This window comes from Amphiprion ocellaris, chromosome 12 (assembly GCF_022539595.1).
Source record: "Amphiprion ocellaris isolate individual 3 ecotype Okinawa chromosome 12, ASM2253959v1, whole genome shotgun sequence".
Taxonomy (NCBI): domain Eukaryota; kingdom Metazoa; phylum Chordata; class Actinopteri; family Pomacentridae; genus Amphiprion; species Amphiprion ocellaris.
Genome location: NC_072777.1, coordinates 22,831,361 through 22,848,173, shown reverse-complemented (window position 1 = coordinate 22,848,173; position 16,813 = coordinate 22,831,361). Strand labels below are relative to the sequence as shown.

At 37.9% G+C, this 16,813-nt stretch overlaps 1 protein-coding gene across 2 annotated transcripts in view; it reads left to right on the top strand.

Annotated features, from left to right (window-relative positions):
* Nucleotides 1-357: 357 nt before the first annotated feature.
* cdk19 (cyclin-dependent kinase 19) overlaps nt 358-16,813 on the top strand; it is a 79,799-nt gene continuing 63,343 nt past the window's right edge. The window contains exons 1-2 of one of the 2 annotated variants that reach the window (XM_055016194.1): nt 358-615; nt 9,198-9,273. In XM_055016194.1, the coding sequence (XP_054872169.1) occupies nt 488-615; nt 9,198-9,273 (204 nt within the window). In that variant the 5' untranslated portion in view covers nt 358-487. Of the gene's footprint in view, nt 616-8,897; nt 9,104-9,197; nt 9,274-16,813 lie in introns of those variants that run through there. The other variant, XM_055016195.1, reaches the window with a different exon arrangement.

Genomic DNA, 16,813 nt, shown 5'->3' with positions numbered 1-16,813 from the left:
ATTATTATTATTATTAATAATAATAATAATAATAATAATAATAATAATAATAATAATAATAATAATAATAATAATAATAATAATAATAATAATAATAAAATGTGTGTAATAATGTGTGTATTCATATACATTTTTAAGCCATTAAAAAAGGCGACAGTAAACTCAAACCACCGATGGCTGCATTTTTGAAGAGCGTTCATGGGTACGCAAAGTGCAACAAACCGCAGCGACAAACGCGGCTTGTAGTTTCCTTCCTTTCTGCTCAGCAGCTGTTTGAACCGCGGCGCCTGCCCAGTGCGAACTACGTTACCCACAGAGCCCAGCGCGCCAATTAGAAACGTCAACGAGCCAGTGAACATTAAGCGGAGCAGACCAAAATCCCAAACAAGGAAATGGTGGGGGAATAAAACGACCAGATTATTTAATTAATGCATGTAATAATTAATATTTTATTTTATTGTAAATTAAGACGTATTTATGGGTTGAAATGGATTACGACTTCAAAACAAAGCTGGCGGCCGAGAGAGAGAGAGTAGAAGATCTGTTCGAATATGAAGGTTGCAAAGTGGGTCGAGGCACCTACGGGCACGTTTATAAAGCTAAGCGCAAAGACGGGTAAGATAACCGTGAACGTTATTGTTTGTGCTGACATGAAAACTGACTGCGGGCTGCGTTTTCTGAACACACACCTCGGTTTTGTGGCGAACGGGGCGTTAGATTTGAACCTCCCCGAAGCTATAACCCGTGTCTCTGTGTTTTTGTTTTCATGTAACGCACTCACTCACTCACTCACTCACTCACTCACTCACTCACTCACTCACTCACTCACTCACTCACTCACTCACTCACCAACGGTCCCCCCCACCACACACACACACACACATACAGACACACACACTACACACACATACACACACACACACCTCCTTCCTCCCTCCCTCTCCTCCTCCTCACCCTCCTGCTCTCCCCCAACACCCCAAAACAACACGCCAAAATGCTGTTTATTTACGTCTTCTTCTTCTGCGCTGTGTTCAACGGTAGTAGCTCGTCCTTAATGCACTTAAATGCACCGCGGGACTCTGGTGCCGTCATTTCACACCACCGTGGCCTCAGTTTGTAGCACTGTGCAACTTTTTTTTAAGTGTTATTGTTGACTGTTACCCCTCTGACAGCCCAGTGCATGTGCTGTTACAATGTGCATAGCAGCAGCTGGAGGTATGGATAGATGTGTTCTCACGTTTCTGCCCGGTTGAGCCAACAGCCTTTCAACTGGCGCAATCCCAGTTCACAATCACTCTTGGCACTTTTTTGAATACTGTAAGTGAAATTTTGCTGGGTAGCCAAGAGGTTAATCACTCTGACCTGACACTGCCGAGAGGAAATTAAATGCAAGAAGTGCACTTACAACCAGTGGGACAGTGCATTAGGAGCTGCTTTTTCTCCCCTTTTTCATATTCTGTTTTTTTTTTGTAGAAATCAGCCACAACTGGTGTTTGTTTTACATTGTTTTCTTGATTGATCGATTAATTATTTGACCTATAAGTCAATCGGTGTTTCCCAGAGCCAAGACGACATCCTCAACCCAAAGAAATTCAGTTTACTGTCATAGAAGAGAAAAGAAACTCGATAATACTCCAATTTAAGAAGCTAGAAGAAGAGAATTGAGGCGGTTTTGTGCCAGAATGACTCCTTTTAGATTGCTCTGATTACTGTTCGATTTTCTTTTTTTAAAGTACCCACAGGTGTTACCCATACTGTGAAAAAAACGTGTCTCTGCATACGCATACAGAATTCTTTGTTATTGACAGAATCTGATCAGTGCAAATGTTTTATTTGTTGTGTGTGTGTGTTTTTATGAGAACATGCAGACTATAACAATTTCAAGGTTAGATTTGGAGCAGTTTTCCAGATGGAACTACACATCACACATGATTATTTCAATAACTGTGAAAAGTAGAAAATCTGAAAATTTATTCTGTTTTTACAGTTTCTGCCACTGATTGATGGTGTAATTTTGGAGATTTTTAAGGCCAAGTCAAGCAGAGCGAAGATTCCTGTATTTTATTTATATATGTATGTATGTATATATATATATATATATACACACACACACACACACACACACACACACACACACACACACACACACACACACACACACACACATATATATGTATCTCATCCTGCTCTGGTACATTTTTGTACCTATATTGGCCTGATTAAAGTGATAAGATATCAGCCAAAGGTGGCAGGTTCAAATGTAATATTAATTCATTGTGAATATTGTTATATTAATGAAAATAGCCACTGTTTTGTTGTGCTTTAAAAAAAGTATAAAGGCTGAACAATTTGGGGAAAATATCATACAACTTGACTTTGTTTTCCTTTTTGTAGCCAAAGTGATACTAAACAGTATCATTAAGATTTGTCATCGTACAATTATGGTCACTGTTGCTAAGTAATAGAAACAGCACAGTTTTGTAATCCTTCTTCAACAGTACAATTACAAGTTGAATCAGCCATTGTGTTACAAATCAACGTGAAATATTGTCAGAAAATGCTGCAATTGATGTTATCCCTCATGTACCCTGTGACTTTATGTGTCCAGACTGCTCGATGTTATTTTAAATATCAGCACATGAAATAATTAACACGAGCCTATAAGAGTCTTACAGGATTTTTCTATGAAAATGCAGTTGATTAGTCACTGTTGTAGCATTAACTGTATTAATACAAAGAGCCACTGCTGGTATGAATTTCAAAAAAATGCTAATTTATAATGTAATTCAAATTTGCACGAGCTTAAAAGACTGTGACTTTGACAAGGCATCAGGCAGATGATCATCTAGAGATATTAAATTAAAATAAGGTACGCTTGGTAATAACGTTAAGGTATTTGATTCCACTTGTAGATGAAGAGATTATTTGTAGACAAAAGAATGCATCAATACTCTGTCTGGCTTAAAGTATTGAAATTTGTATTGGACGAGGAGAAGTGAAATCTCCGCCTTCTTGACTATGAAGTCTTGTCAGTTCATCGTTGACTCACTGAGTTGTAAAAGCTGAGTCAAGACTGCAAGCAGTGTCTTATTCACCTCTACAATACCGGGATAATAGCGATGAGATGTGGGGTCAGAAGGTGAACACAGTCGGGTCACAGGCAGCTTTTTCTGCAGCAGTAATACCCGAGAGCTTGTTTAAGGCTGTGAGGTAACACAGATGGACCAGCATCCTGTGGAAAAAAAAATCCTATAAAAGCTGAGCTACTAAGCAGATTTTTGCTATCTATGCATGTAATGTTGCCTTTACTAACACCAGGTTAATTCACCTGAAAACTGCTACCCAAACTGCTGTCAATTAAATCATGTGTTCAGGAGATATCAGACATGTTATTGTATATTCAGAGAAGTTTATCACATAAAATGATGCTTTGGCTACAGGATAATGTAGGTTTTCATGTGTTATCACAGGAATAGCACCATGCAGTGACGTGTTATGATATCAGAACAGTGCAACTAAGTGCATTTAACACTGGCTCAGTTCTGACTTATTTTAATGTGCTACATAATGGCCATTAATATTATTGTTGCACCTGTGCTTTTCCTCTCAAAATAAGTCAAAGTTTCTAAAGTGGAAAAGGCCTTTTCAAGTAAATCATGCAGTGAAACGCTACCAAAAAAAATTTGAGGAGAAAGGCCTTGACAGCTATATTGTTTCAGCCAAATACTGACAGCTTGTATTACGTATTGTTGTGGTTGTTTCAGTCGCTGGCAAACTTAAATAATAGGTGGAATCGGCAGAGTTGCTGCTGTCAACCTGGATTGTATTCTCAGAGGCTGCAGGCGAGGCCCTGAGGATGGAGGGCATCACATATTCCCAGCGAACTTAACCTGTAAAGCTTATTAAAGTGAAAGCTGCGCTGTCTGTCTCCAGTGCATAAAACACTAGAAGTGAATTAACACAATATCCGAGCTGAACATAAGGTACCACATGTTTTGGTTTTTTTTTTTATGTTTACTGGCTTCACACCTAAAGCTCGAACAATATGCATCTATAACTAGTTACTCCCAGTTGGCAGCAGGAGGAGAAACGTGCCCCCGAATAGGTGTAAAGATGCATTGTTTGCGTTTTAAAGGAGTTGATGGATTGTCTCCATATACAGTCTGGAGCTCTGCCCACATAGGAGCCAAGATTACAGCTGTGTAGCTCAAACTAGGAACAAGTGTGCCAATTTGAACCAGGAAAGTATTTCATCATTTTGTATGCTTAGCAGAAGCAGTGTCACGGTAGTAGAAAGATCCTAATTTCCCTGTTGACAGGTGTAGAAATACAGCAAATATAATCACAGTATGTTCCAAGCAGTCGTAATGCTTTATAGAAGGAGATACCAGTTCTTTCAAAATCTCGTGATGTTTGTAATTTGTTAATAACAAGTGCCAAATATCTGTAAAATGCAAATGAGATACATTTTAATGCAGCATTAATGCAGCTTTCGACTCGCGTCAATTTTTTCTCCCATTGTTGTTAGATCAAGACTTTCCTGCTGTGAAAAACAGCATCAGAAATAAGTTGTGCAAGTAGCTTATCACAACACATAGTTATGTTTTTTACTAAGTGATTTCTAGTTGCCCCAAAATTATATGTGTAGATTGAAATGACAAGCAGCTTCTAACATTCACAATAACTGTAGTGGCTGCAAAGAAGTCAGGTGATGTTGTTATAAAGCCACAAAGGCAGTGTAGGGAGGAGGTCTGGGTGGAAGGATGGGCTGACAAGTCATTGGATTCTAACATGGAGGACCGCTGTTCATTTTCTGTTTGCAAACTAATAACTATTAACTACACTAACCTATAATAGCTAATGACTGTATAAAAATAACTGTTTGTTATTGTAATCATGACAAAACAGGTTTTCTAACCTTAAAAAAGTCTTCTGAAACCCCAAAAGTTTCTGGCCTATTTTTTGCTCCCGTCACATTTTATCGCACTATAGGCTTGTTTTTCGCTACAATATAACGTCTTGCACCTCCGTGGAAAAAGGACAACCATGGCTACATGTATGTCTTTTGTGTAGTGACGTCTTTTGTGTTGTGCACAGTCATAATGCCATAAATCATAAAAGAAAAAAGGAAGTTGAATTTCTTTATTTGTTTACAAAAATGGGGAAAAATGGAATCAGCATTTTTCCAAGTGCCCATGGGTGTTATCAATACTAGAAAAAATGGTAACTGTGCATACTATAGATATTTTAATAGTTATATTTTTCATTTGTTTTCATATTTGTCTCTTATTATTTCTGTATGAACATTGCCTGCAGTTCAAGGGAAAGTCCCTGAATTTTTGTTATGTAACTGTTGGTTGCAGCAGAGTCACTAATTGTTTATCAGCTGTGCAGAGGAGCACAGAATATTTCGCTTTTCATAGAATCTGGCCAAAATGATTTATTTTTGATGATTTTTTTTTAAAGTGGACACATTTTGAATAAAGCAATTTAGATGAAATATCACAATTTTGTGGTTAGATATGATTAATTTTTTTCTGACTAAACTGTTCACTGACTGTTGAAAGTTGAAAATCTGAAAATCCAGTTTGGTTTTTACAGTTTCTGACTCTGATAACGGTATAATTTTGTAGATTTTTAAAAGATAACATGCCTTTAGAAACCACTGGTGTTGGGCCTCAGAGGGTTAAGCCAAACCAAACTTTTACTGTGACACTGATACATCATAAAAACTTTGTTAGTCACGTTTAACAATTTATCCGTGGAATACCTCTTGCTGCCGGTATGCTCCTATCAGTGGGTAGAGACAAACCACTTATATGGTTGTTTAGGTTGGAGGACTTGTTGGAAAGATCTGCTTCGAGCGTACTATTACAACACAAAACGTTGAGTTTTCTGCGACAGTCCAGGTCCAAAGTAAACTCTCTTCAGACATTTCCAGCGCTGCTTGTCTCTGGTGGTTTTATAAACACAGGTTTTATGGCTCTGGCATTGCGTAGTGCCCACCGAGAGCCAGTCACCAATGCATCCGCAGACCACAGGGTTCCACATTTTGAGAAAGACACGATGGGACTGCGCGAGAAACCTCAGTGATGTAATTGCAGAGGCTTACGCTGACAGAGCTGGCACACAAGAACCAGAAGCAGCTCTGTGCAGCAGCCTGCAGAGCTCTGAGCAGACAAGCCGACGCTTGCCTGGTGGGTGTTGTCTGGCAGTGTGTCGCTGGGTGTTGTCTTTTGTATGTGAAATACATCTGCAACATTATTAGCATCTAATAATGCTTCATCTAATCCATATTTATTTTAGCATTAATGTTAGGATTCACTCGTCTGCAAGATAGATTGTTCTCTTTTCTTTTCGTTATTGCTCAGAATGATTATAAATTATGTGAATAATGTAGGAATTTTAATCATTTGCTTTTGGCAATGTTGGAGGTAGTATTCAGATATGGTGCTTAAGTGCAAGTACTTAAATATATGCCATTATCAGAAAGAGTCCTGTGCTGATTGATTAAACAAGACCTCCTATAGTGAAAATCATGTTTTTTCCTTTGTTAACACACCCATGAGGTTTTTTCTATGCTGGAAGACACGTAATGAGCAAAATCAGCAGGCAGCACTATGCCAGATCATTTGCACCTACAAACTGCAGTGTACAGATTCAGACTCTGGGATTTCATATGTAATAAATTTAATAAACAAATCCCATAAACTTGCAAGGTGGACAGTTTGAACATGTATGGCTAAATTACACCAGTATCACCGCTTGCCATTGTGTAACACAGAGTAGTTTTACAGTGTTTTAGGAGAGTCGTAGGTGAGCTGGTGTGCTTGAGCTACAGCGAATAACACAGGGGTGGATGGAAGGGGAGGCAGGGAGGGATTATTTTATTAGTTTTTAGGGGCTTAATCAATGACTGCAGAGGCACTTTTGAAGAACAAGCAGCAAATGCTCAAGTTTAAGAAGCTGAATCCACGAAATGTATCAGACAGCTTTACAAGATTAAAGGTAACGTCAGCGATTCTATTTCAATACACTTTCTGTCAAAGGGAGTAAATCTCCTCACGTTCAGTTAACTGTGCATTATTCAAAAAAAAAATGTCTGTCTGTAAATGTTAAAAGAGAGTTGCTTCAACTGATCTATTTACAATATTTGTATATACTAGAGCTTGTTTTATAGCACTTATCCAGGTTGTTTTCTAATGACTAGATTGTTGCTTGTGTTGTATCTACTCTCAGATGTATGTTGCTTTGGATGAAAGTGTCTACTAAATGAGATTGTAGAATTGTATATTTACATTTATACTCGTGGACATTTGTGTTTGTGCACAGGACAGAAAGCAACAGTAAATTTGGCACATCCTATCTAAATATACCAACTATCAGCAATCGATAGATTAAATGTTTAATTAAATATAAAGTAACTAAAGATGTCTAACTAATGTACTGGAGTAAAAGCGACAGTACTAATACCAATTTGTTTATTGACTGAGAGATTAAATGTTTTGAGCTGCTGTGAGCATCTGTTCGGCTCCACTAGTATTAGAGATAATAATAAAAATAATAATAAATTTCATTTATAAAGCGCTTTTCCAAAAACTCAAAGACGCTGTACATAAAATACAATAAGATAAAACAAAACTGTTAATTAAAATCAATAGATAGTAAAACAAGTTCAAGATAAAATACAGAATCACTTAAGGAAAGCAGATCTAAAAAGGTGAGTCTTTAAAAGGGATTTAAATGTGGTGAGGTTGGTGCAGTCACGGAGGGCATGGGGGAGTGAGTTCCAGAGTGTGGGGGCGGCAATGGCGAAGGCTCTGTCCCCCCAATGTCGCCGGCTGGTCCTGTGCGGGATGGAAAGGAAGTTTGTGTGGGAGGAGCGGAGATTCCTGGGGGGGGGTGTAGGGGAGGAGCAAATCAGTAAGGTAAGAGGGGGCAAGATTATGGATGGACTTGAAGGTGAGGAGAAGCAGTTTGTACTGGATGCGGTGTGAAATGGGGAGCCAGTGGAGGTTCTGCAGGACGGGGGTGATATGGTCGTGAGAACAGGTTCGGGTGAGGAGTCGGGCAGCAGAGTTTTGAATAAGTTGAAGTTTATTGAGAACTTTGGAGGTGGAGCCGAAGAGAATGCTATTGCAGTAGTCAAGGCGGGAAGTGACGAAGGCATGAATGAGGGTTTCAGCGGCTGAGAAGGAGAGGAAGGGGCGGAGACGGGCGATGTTGCGGAGATGGAAATAGGCAGTTTTGGTGATCTGATTAATGTGGGGTTCAAAAGTGAGGTTGCTGTCAAATATCACACCGAGGTTGCGGATGTGAGCAGAAGGAGATAGGGTGGTGTTATCAATGGTAATGGGGGAGTGGGGAAATGGTGTGAGTGATTTAGGTCCAATAAAGATGAGATCAGTCTTGTCGCAAGAGATGTGTGTCTGAGAGCTCCAGTTAATCTGTGACCATCTCCGATGCAAATGAGGCTGAAGAGGGTTTGATCTTAGCACCACGAGGACCTGTTTGATGTGCACGGGCCGCTGACTGAATGAAGCTGTTACTGGATGTCGTCCACACGCAGTGTTTACATTTTAATCATGCCTCTTTGCTCTGTTTTAAACAGACGTATGTAACCCTTTAGCCCTTATTTTCTGCACTGCTCCCTGCTCAGGCTGGATTTCCTTCACTGGAACACTGCTTATTGCAGGTGATCAATATTTGTCTGCTCAGCCCTACAGACTCAAATTTCACTTATTTTGGTTTTTCGTGCACAAATGTGATACACAAGGGCAAATCACTATCTTGCTAAGGTTAAAAAAAAAAAGCCAACTGAGAGCTGCAGCCCGGTCAGTGGGTAGTTTGAGTTTTTGTCTTTGAATCAAGGGTGAATTTGGGCGGGGCAGTGATTCAGGCCTGAGGGCGTAAGAGGAGGCAACAACAGAAACCTCCTGCAGGGAAGTGATGGCTCTTTGCTGCCAAAGGCTATCTCTAATGGCAGGGATCCCTCCATGGCAGTCGAACCCTTTTTTATGCCCTCATCTGTCTGGTTCCTCTTCTCTAAACACCTTCTGCTTTAACAAACAAAAGACCAACGTGGGAGTCAAGAGCTGACGAGGTGTGTTTCAAAAAGACTGCTGGTAAAAAAAAAAACTAAAACTATTGTGCCATCCAGTAATGTTGCTCCCTTTTTTCTCTTTTTATCTCCACAGGAAAGATGAAAAGGAGTATGCACTGAAACAAATAGAAGGCACTGGAATATCAATGTCCGCCTGCAGGGAAATTGCTGTAAGTTACAGTTTTCTTCACGAGCTCATGCTGTGCAGCCAAACATGATTCACACTCACAAACCTCTGTTAGGAATCCAAACATACCGAATATGTCAGCTGTGAATGAAAACATGTTTTACCCAGTGTATCATAGAGGATATGTGCACTAGTCGCAGTTTGACGATTAAGAGAAAATATGAGCTAGTCTGACTTGTAAGCTGGCAAAAAAACATTAAATTAATGTCTTATAATGCCTTTATCTTTTAATTTGACGAATGGACCTTGATACATTTGTGTTTAATCGCTCAGTAGTGTATAAAAGAATGTAAAAAGCTCCATTCTCCATTCACAGTCTGCATGTGGGACTATGAGTAGGTTAATAAACTGAAGAGACAGCTATAGTTTAACACATTATGTGTATTTTTAGTTCTATAAACTCTCAATAACCTGCTTTCAGTTCAAGAGTGCCTCTCATACAGATGATGAGGAGCTTTTTCTCCACTCAAAAGGAATGTTCGACTACTGTTTAATGCATTTTAACCCATTTGGATGCGATTTTGTTAAACATATGATACTACACAATCTGAAAACTTCTGATTCTGCAAGTTAAGTGAATTTAGAATTTTAATTTTATCCAGCCCCTTGTATACAGTCCCTTTCAATATGAAAATAATGAAATATGATGGAAGTTTAACACAGTTTCTTGACCAGAACTTAAACTTAAAACGTGTCTGACTCGAAGGCCATGAAATTATCATAAAGACTTTAGGTGCTTGTGGAAAATTAAACAAAGAACATGTTTGTCTGAGCTTCGAGGATGCAAACAATGCAAATGAGGGAGTAACATTGAAAGCAAACTGAGCTTGCTTGCTTTTACAAAACCCTACAGGCTATTTTCTCATTCTACTTCCAAGCCCGTCCACATATACAACTATTTGCTCATTACTTTGTAGGTCTGTCACAAGTGAATATTAACTTTTGCTTCAACAGTGACAATTCACCAACATTTATTTTCTCTTACTTCACACATAATACAGTTTATTGATCAAAGGCCTACCTTTTTCAGACTTCAGATATATTACAAGTTGTGAGTGCATTCGTAGAATTTGGGTTTGTTGTAGATGATGAGCTGCTTTTGCATTTTGATGTGGTTTAAATTGTATATACCAAATCTGTGGACATTGTTTCATTGCAATAAACATTTGGGGAACTCAGCGAAGGTGTTAGATGTCAGTGTTGCCTCAGAGTTGAGATTATTTCAACGCCTGTCCACTTGCATTGCCATCAGTTGTTTCGCTTGTTATTGACCCATGTCGCCAAATTTCATCAACACTTCATAGTCTTTGATCACAACATTGGTGCCGGTCTCTTCCTGTGTGTATGCTCCTTTAGACTCTGCAGAACAACCAGAAGGTTTTTTTTCCCATAAATTGTGGAAATGATGATAAAAATCTATTAGAACTTGGATTATCAAAGTGTGGCACTACAAATACTAACCCTCCTCAGTCCCCTCACTGCAATCCTCAGACAGAAGAGCCAGACAACACATGCGTTTAGGAGACTGTACACCTGGATCCCTAACTTTTATTTTATTTTCCATCATTTTTTGGAGCCTAAATTTGTTTACCTCTTTAACAAATTGGCTCATTAGAAATATGCTGAATTAGTTATTAGCGGTTGCTGTACAAAGAACTTTCACTAAATGACTTTGAAACTTGAGAAAACTTTTAAAAGCTTGATGTTCTCCGGCAAGTTCTGCAGTTGTCCTTGAAATGTTTTACTTCAAAACAGATTTGTGGAAATAAGTTTTTAATGGGCAAAAAAATATTCACGCCTAATTTATGTAAAATGTATAAATTATAAATATATAAATTATGTATTTAGAATTTACATATTGTGAATTATGTAAAATGTATAAATTAAATTTATATTTTAAATTTATACATTTAAATATATACAATTTATAAATTAAATTTTTATATTTAATACAGCGCCTATATAAAGTATTCATCCTCTATTGGAAATTTTTTTTCCTTTTATTACATTTCAATACTGAATCATGATGAATTTAATTTCATTTTTTGGACAAGAATTTACAAAAAGACTCTTTCGTGTCAAAGTGAAAACAGATTTCTACAAAGTAATGTCAAAGAATTTTAAAAAAATAAATAAGTGATTGCATAACTACTGCTAGATGTCACAAAATTAGTTAAACGTGGTAGTAATAAAAGGGAAAACTTACAAGGGAGTAAATACTTAAATATTCACTGTGTCTTTATTGTGTGTTTAGATTTGAGTCACCACACTGAGAACAAGTACATTTTTTCACTCAAATAGTGCCATTAAAATGTGTAAAAGCAATTGCTGCTGCTCTGACTGAGTGTGTTTGTGAACGGGTCAAAGAAATGTGGCCCATTTCCTGGTAGTAGCACAACAAAAATAGGCATAGCAATTGTTGTGCTTCACAACTGTTGCATCAAATTTAATCGAGGTGCAGTTAAGAAATTCTAGTGGAGGTTCAGTAACGTCAGAGTCACAAAACGTCACAGTTTTGGTCAAGCTAAAGTAAAATGTCAAATCTCACTGTAGCCTTTTGGACATCAGGAGACTTATGGTCTTTCAAAATTCCTTCATTTTATTTAATGATTTATTGTCCATTTTGGCCCTTTTGTTGGTAGTTTGGGGATGTTGTTCCAGCTTGAAGTTCATTTAAAAAATAGCCGATGCTGAGCCACTTTTCACTACAGCCTTGAGTTGCCGATGACCTTTTATAATATCAAACTTCTTGTTTTGCTGTCAACTGTAAATTGAAAAAGGACTAAGAAAAGTTACAGCACCAAACCACACAATCAGTCAAGGTCAGTGTTTGTTTTTGTTGTGAACCATGTGCGGGGCAGATATAGCCTTTGACATAGTTTCCAGTTCACACTCAAGTTTGTACTCTATAAGGTTTGTGCAGGGGGGCGGTGCGGCTCAAGGGCGAGTCAGTCGGCGTGCCACTCACTGCAGAGATACAGAAAGAATGTGGCCCCTTTGACAGGCTGGTGGGCTGTTATGTAAGGGTCTCTGGTTTCTAGTATAGCATGTTCACCTGGAGGGAGGCTAAGCGCCATATGGTGCAAACACCGTGAGTGAAACTGTGCAAACACCTCCAGCAGTAATGAGCAAATTTGACGTAGTTTAACCTACAGGAATATTTTCATGCTCTTTAGCTGCACAGCAACAATCATACTCGCTCAGCAAGACGTTGCACATTCGCATTTCCTCTTTTTTGCCAGCAGTGAACTAATATCTGAAAAAACTCATTTTCTGCAAAGTGTGTGCGGATGTAGTGGGCGTCACCTTGCAGAGCTTCTGTTTGGTTAAAAGTTTCCAAAAATAAAAGTACAATTGAAAAAGAAATACAGAAAAGGAAGTCTGTCACACTAAATGGTAAACAGTGTCAGCTTCTGCTCATTTTATTTCAAGTTTTAAATCTGTAAACTTGTGCATCTTAGAAGTATTCCAGTAATTTAAATTTGGTGATTCAGAAGAACCTTTTAAGGTGCAAACAATATTTTGATGGGTTGGGTTGACATAATAATATTGCTAATTGGCTTTATAACAACATTTTTCTTCACCTCAAGATCATGATTTCAAGCCCCCTCCAATACTAACTTAACTATGGAGCAACTTAACTTTTTAAATGTGCCAGCTTAAAAACTTTTGTTCGTAATTATGGTATTTAACTACATATCATTTTCTCACAAATTTATTGTAAATAATGTGGACATGCTGCTTGGAACAACTTGATTTTTATGAGTAATCAACTTAAACATGCATTTATGCTGCTGATCATTAAATAAGTGGTAATTAAAAACCTTTGATGGCAGAGCAAAAGCTAATTTCTTTAGGTCAGTATCGTTCGTTGGTTGAACAGGATTTTATTAGACGTTATCCTAAATCAAAACGATTACATCAATGTTGTATTTTGAGTGTGAGTGTGGAAATTATGGCATTATGGGTAACAATCTAAACAATGGCAGTCAATAAACTTCTACACAAATACTGCATATTCGTTGTACACGGACCAAAGTATGCAGAAACGCTCATGTGCTCCTTTAGATTCCTGATTCACCGACATCACTGCAGAAAACAGGACAAAGGCCATGGCACTGACCACTTTCTGATCACACATTAGTCAACATGTGGCAGCTACAAATGTCAGCGTTTATATGTATTTTCACAACAGCATGGGCATCTCTTCTCAGTTTATTTATTCACAGACAGAATCAGATCAATATTATCAGTTTTAGGAGTGATTGTGAACATATTTAATACAATAATAGTCCAACCGATGAAGCTATGATCAGTTTCTAGTAACCCGAGGTGTTTTTTGAGTTAGAAAAAAAGCATCTTGAGAATAATAATAATGGACCTGCTGACAGGAGTTCTCAGAAAGCATATGGGTTTGCAGGAACTAGCTTTTAAAGAAAGTACCTTTATTTAACTTGCCATCTCATAAGACTTGACTCACTTTGCAGATATCATGCAAGAAGATAAGAAGCGTGAAGTAGGAAAAGATAATGTAAAAAAACAGAACATGTTCATTTAAACAAGTGTGTCGCTGTTGTGGTTTGTTTGCCAGAAATGAAAAATTCTGTGGCCAGCTTAAAGGCACTTCGTAGGTGTAGTTTTAATGCTAACTCAGCGCTTCCTGCAGCTGCTATAATTCAGACATTTTTCTCTGGATTTTGTCAGCAGATTAATTTTGCACTGAAAATAGGTTAGGTGATCAACCTCCAACACAGATATCTGCCTCCTGAAGCATATGTTCCTGTGTAGCTGAACTGAATTCTCACTTATATGTTGATGCCAATATATTTTCTTACGGACCTCATTTATTTCTTTGAGGTATCAAATTTGTTTTTAATGAAAATATCTTTGCCATTTATTTTACTGCTTCACTATCACTTCTTTTCTGCCAATTCATCATATATTCAATGAGCAGAGACTCAAAAATGCAGTTCAGTTGCATAATTTTTTGTGAGACAGCGTTGGTTTGCTTGTTTTTTATTGCTATACTGCACTTTATACTGTAATATTATATTATAATTTATACTTTATATTATTTTTTTTTATTGTACGAGCACCATCTATTTTTTTTCTTGTTTTTCTAAACTTTTCTAAACTGTTTCATTGTGGAAATATTGAGTGCACTTCATAGTCAGTTATCACAGGAGCTTCAGTAGGAATCAACCAGACTTCCCTGTTTTCACTTCTCATCCAAGAGACTTCTTCAGTTGTATCATGGTTGGACACCATGATTGCTGTGATTGTTGGTGGACCATCCGGTGTCACAATGATTCACACCTTGAGGCATATGAGTCCTGGCTCATTAATGGGCCATTAGCCATGTGAGCCACTATAAATTCTGTAACTCCCCACTAGTGAGAACTGAAGAAGCCTCTTGGATGAAGATGAAACATCTTCAAGAACCTGCAAAAGAATTCCAGTTGATTTCTACTGAAGCTCCCACGATTACCATGACCTGGACGACTGAGAATCTACATAGACATATTTATAGTCGGTTAATTTACACATTCACACTATACGGTAAATAGAGAGTGACTGAAATCTAACCATAATTCTGCAGTCAGGTGTGGTTAGACACGGTGATAACTATGTAGAAAACATATTATAATATGGCAGTAGTTGTTCTGATGTGTACTAAACAGCACAGCAGCATATTTCATGCTTTATTTAGCGTGCAAATTCATTGATGAATCTGGGAATTCCAGTTCCTGCCTGTAGCTAACTTCAGCGGCTGCCAAGGCTGATGACGATCTTGTTGTTTCCCATATCAAACTGATAAAATAAGCAGAACTTCCTGAAAATAATAACAGCCATTATATTAACCTGCTCCATTGTTAAGTCATCTAAGAGACTTCCATTGACTTCTTTCAAATGCTCATTTACAGCAAGTAAAAACACTTGAGTTTACAATTGCACACAGTGTCACTGTGCACGAAAGACACCAAGGTCGGCCTTTCTGAGTATCGAGCACACAGCTGTTGTTGAATGCCATTGTGCATTCACATGGCAACAAAAGCATGGAAATATGTTGAAGAGTTGTTGTGCAGTCGGCAGTTCAAACAACTTTAATAATAATTCAGGCAGAACTGCTGAAGGTGAGAGAAAGTGGAACAAAAGTGAAGCCATATTTCTTGTGGGATTGTAATGTTAACTAATAAATATAACATTTTTTTTGAATGAAGTGTTTTCACAAACCTGTCATTATACAATCTTTTGAGGTTCGTGTGATTTATCAGACTATCAGATCTTGCTTTGAAACAGGCTTAGCAGGTTGATCGTGTTCCTTTGATTTTGGAGCTGCCAGCTGCTGGTTTGCTTTGCCACACAGTAATAATGAGGGTTAATATTTGATTTGATATATTTCAAACAAACAGTAAAAAAAAAAAAACACATTGTTTGCAGAAATTATCAGGGTTTTTTTTTTGTTATACTGTTAATTTTTTTTTAGGGTTTGGAACTTTTGTTGATGACACCTTCAGCTCAACAGCTTCAACATTTTTTATGCTCCTAAAGAATTATGTCGCAGCCACAATAACATGATCACTCAGTGTCTGTGCTGTACATACACCTTTTTGTGGTTTTGCTTTGTTTTCCCACAGATAGAATCAAAGAAAAAAGAGAGTAAAGAGGTAAAACGAAATTTAAAAAAAGAGTAAAAGAGAATAAAAGTGATGACCTCACATAAAGCGAGACTATAAATGGGTTTTAAGGCGTTATGAAAAAGAAGACACTGATTCTGTAGCTGTGTCTCCCTTTAGGTAGTTTATTATAAAGCTTATGGCACCTTTAGATTTAATCCTTTAATTTACACCAGCCAGAGCAGCCAAACCTGAGAATCTAAGGCTGCGAAGTGACTCATATGGGGTCCACATTTCAATTATATAGCTTAGCGAGCATTAAATGTAATCAATAAAAACCTAAAATCGATTGTAAAATTAACAGGCAGCCAGTAAAGAGAAGACAGAAATGGGTTTATGCGATGTTTTCTGTTAGAACCAGCAAGAAGCCAAACTGCTGCATTCTGATGAGTGACTTACATGTTTTTGTTAAATTCATGTTTAAGTTAAATCTGATAACCTCTTAATTAGTACTGGTTTTCGATTGTCTTGTGTGCGCAGTAGAAATGCAGTTGTTCAGCTCCTGGTTTTGCTTAATTGAGTCTCCTTGTTTCCTTTGAACTGTCTTGTTGGAAAAGCTCCTTCTGTTCTCTGAAAGTCTGTCAATAATCAGCCTCTCAGTGGGTGTCAGATTGCTGCTCTCCGATCTCTCCCTCCAGTCCTGGTAGTAGCTTCACTGCCAAACAGGGTGGAGGGAAGTGACTCACATCCTTGAAGACTCTAGCTGTTGCTGCGGCGTCATGTTATTGGACGGTTAGTCATTACTTGAGGAGTCACACCTCTGGTCAAAGATTTTCACATCATATATTGTTGTGTAGATTCAGGTGTTGGCATGAATGCGATTGCGACATTCTTTAACCTAAAGAA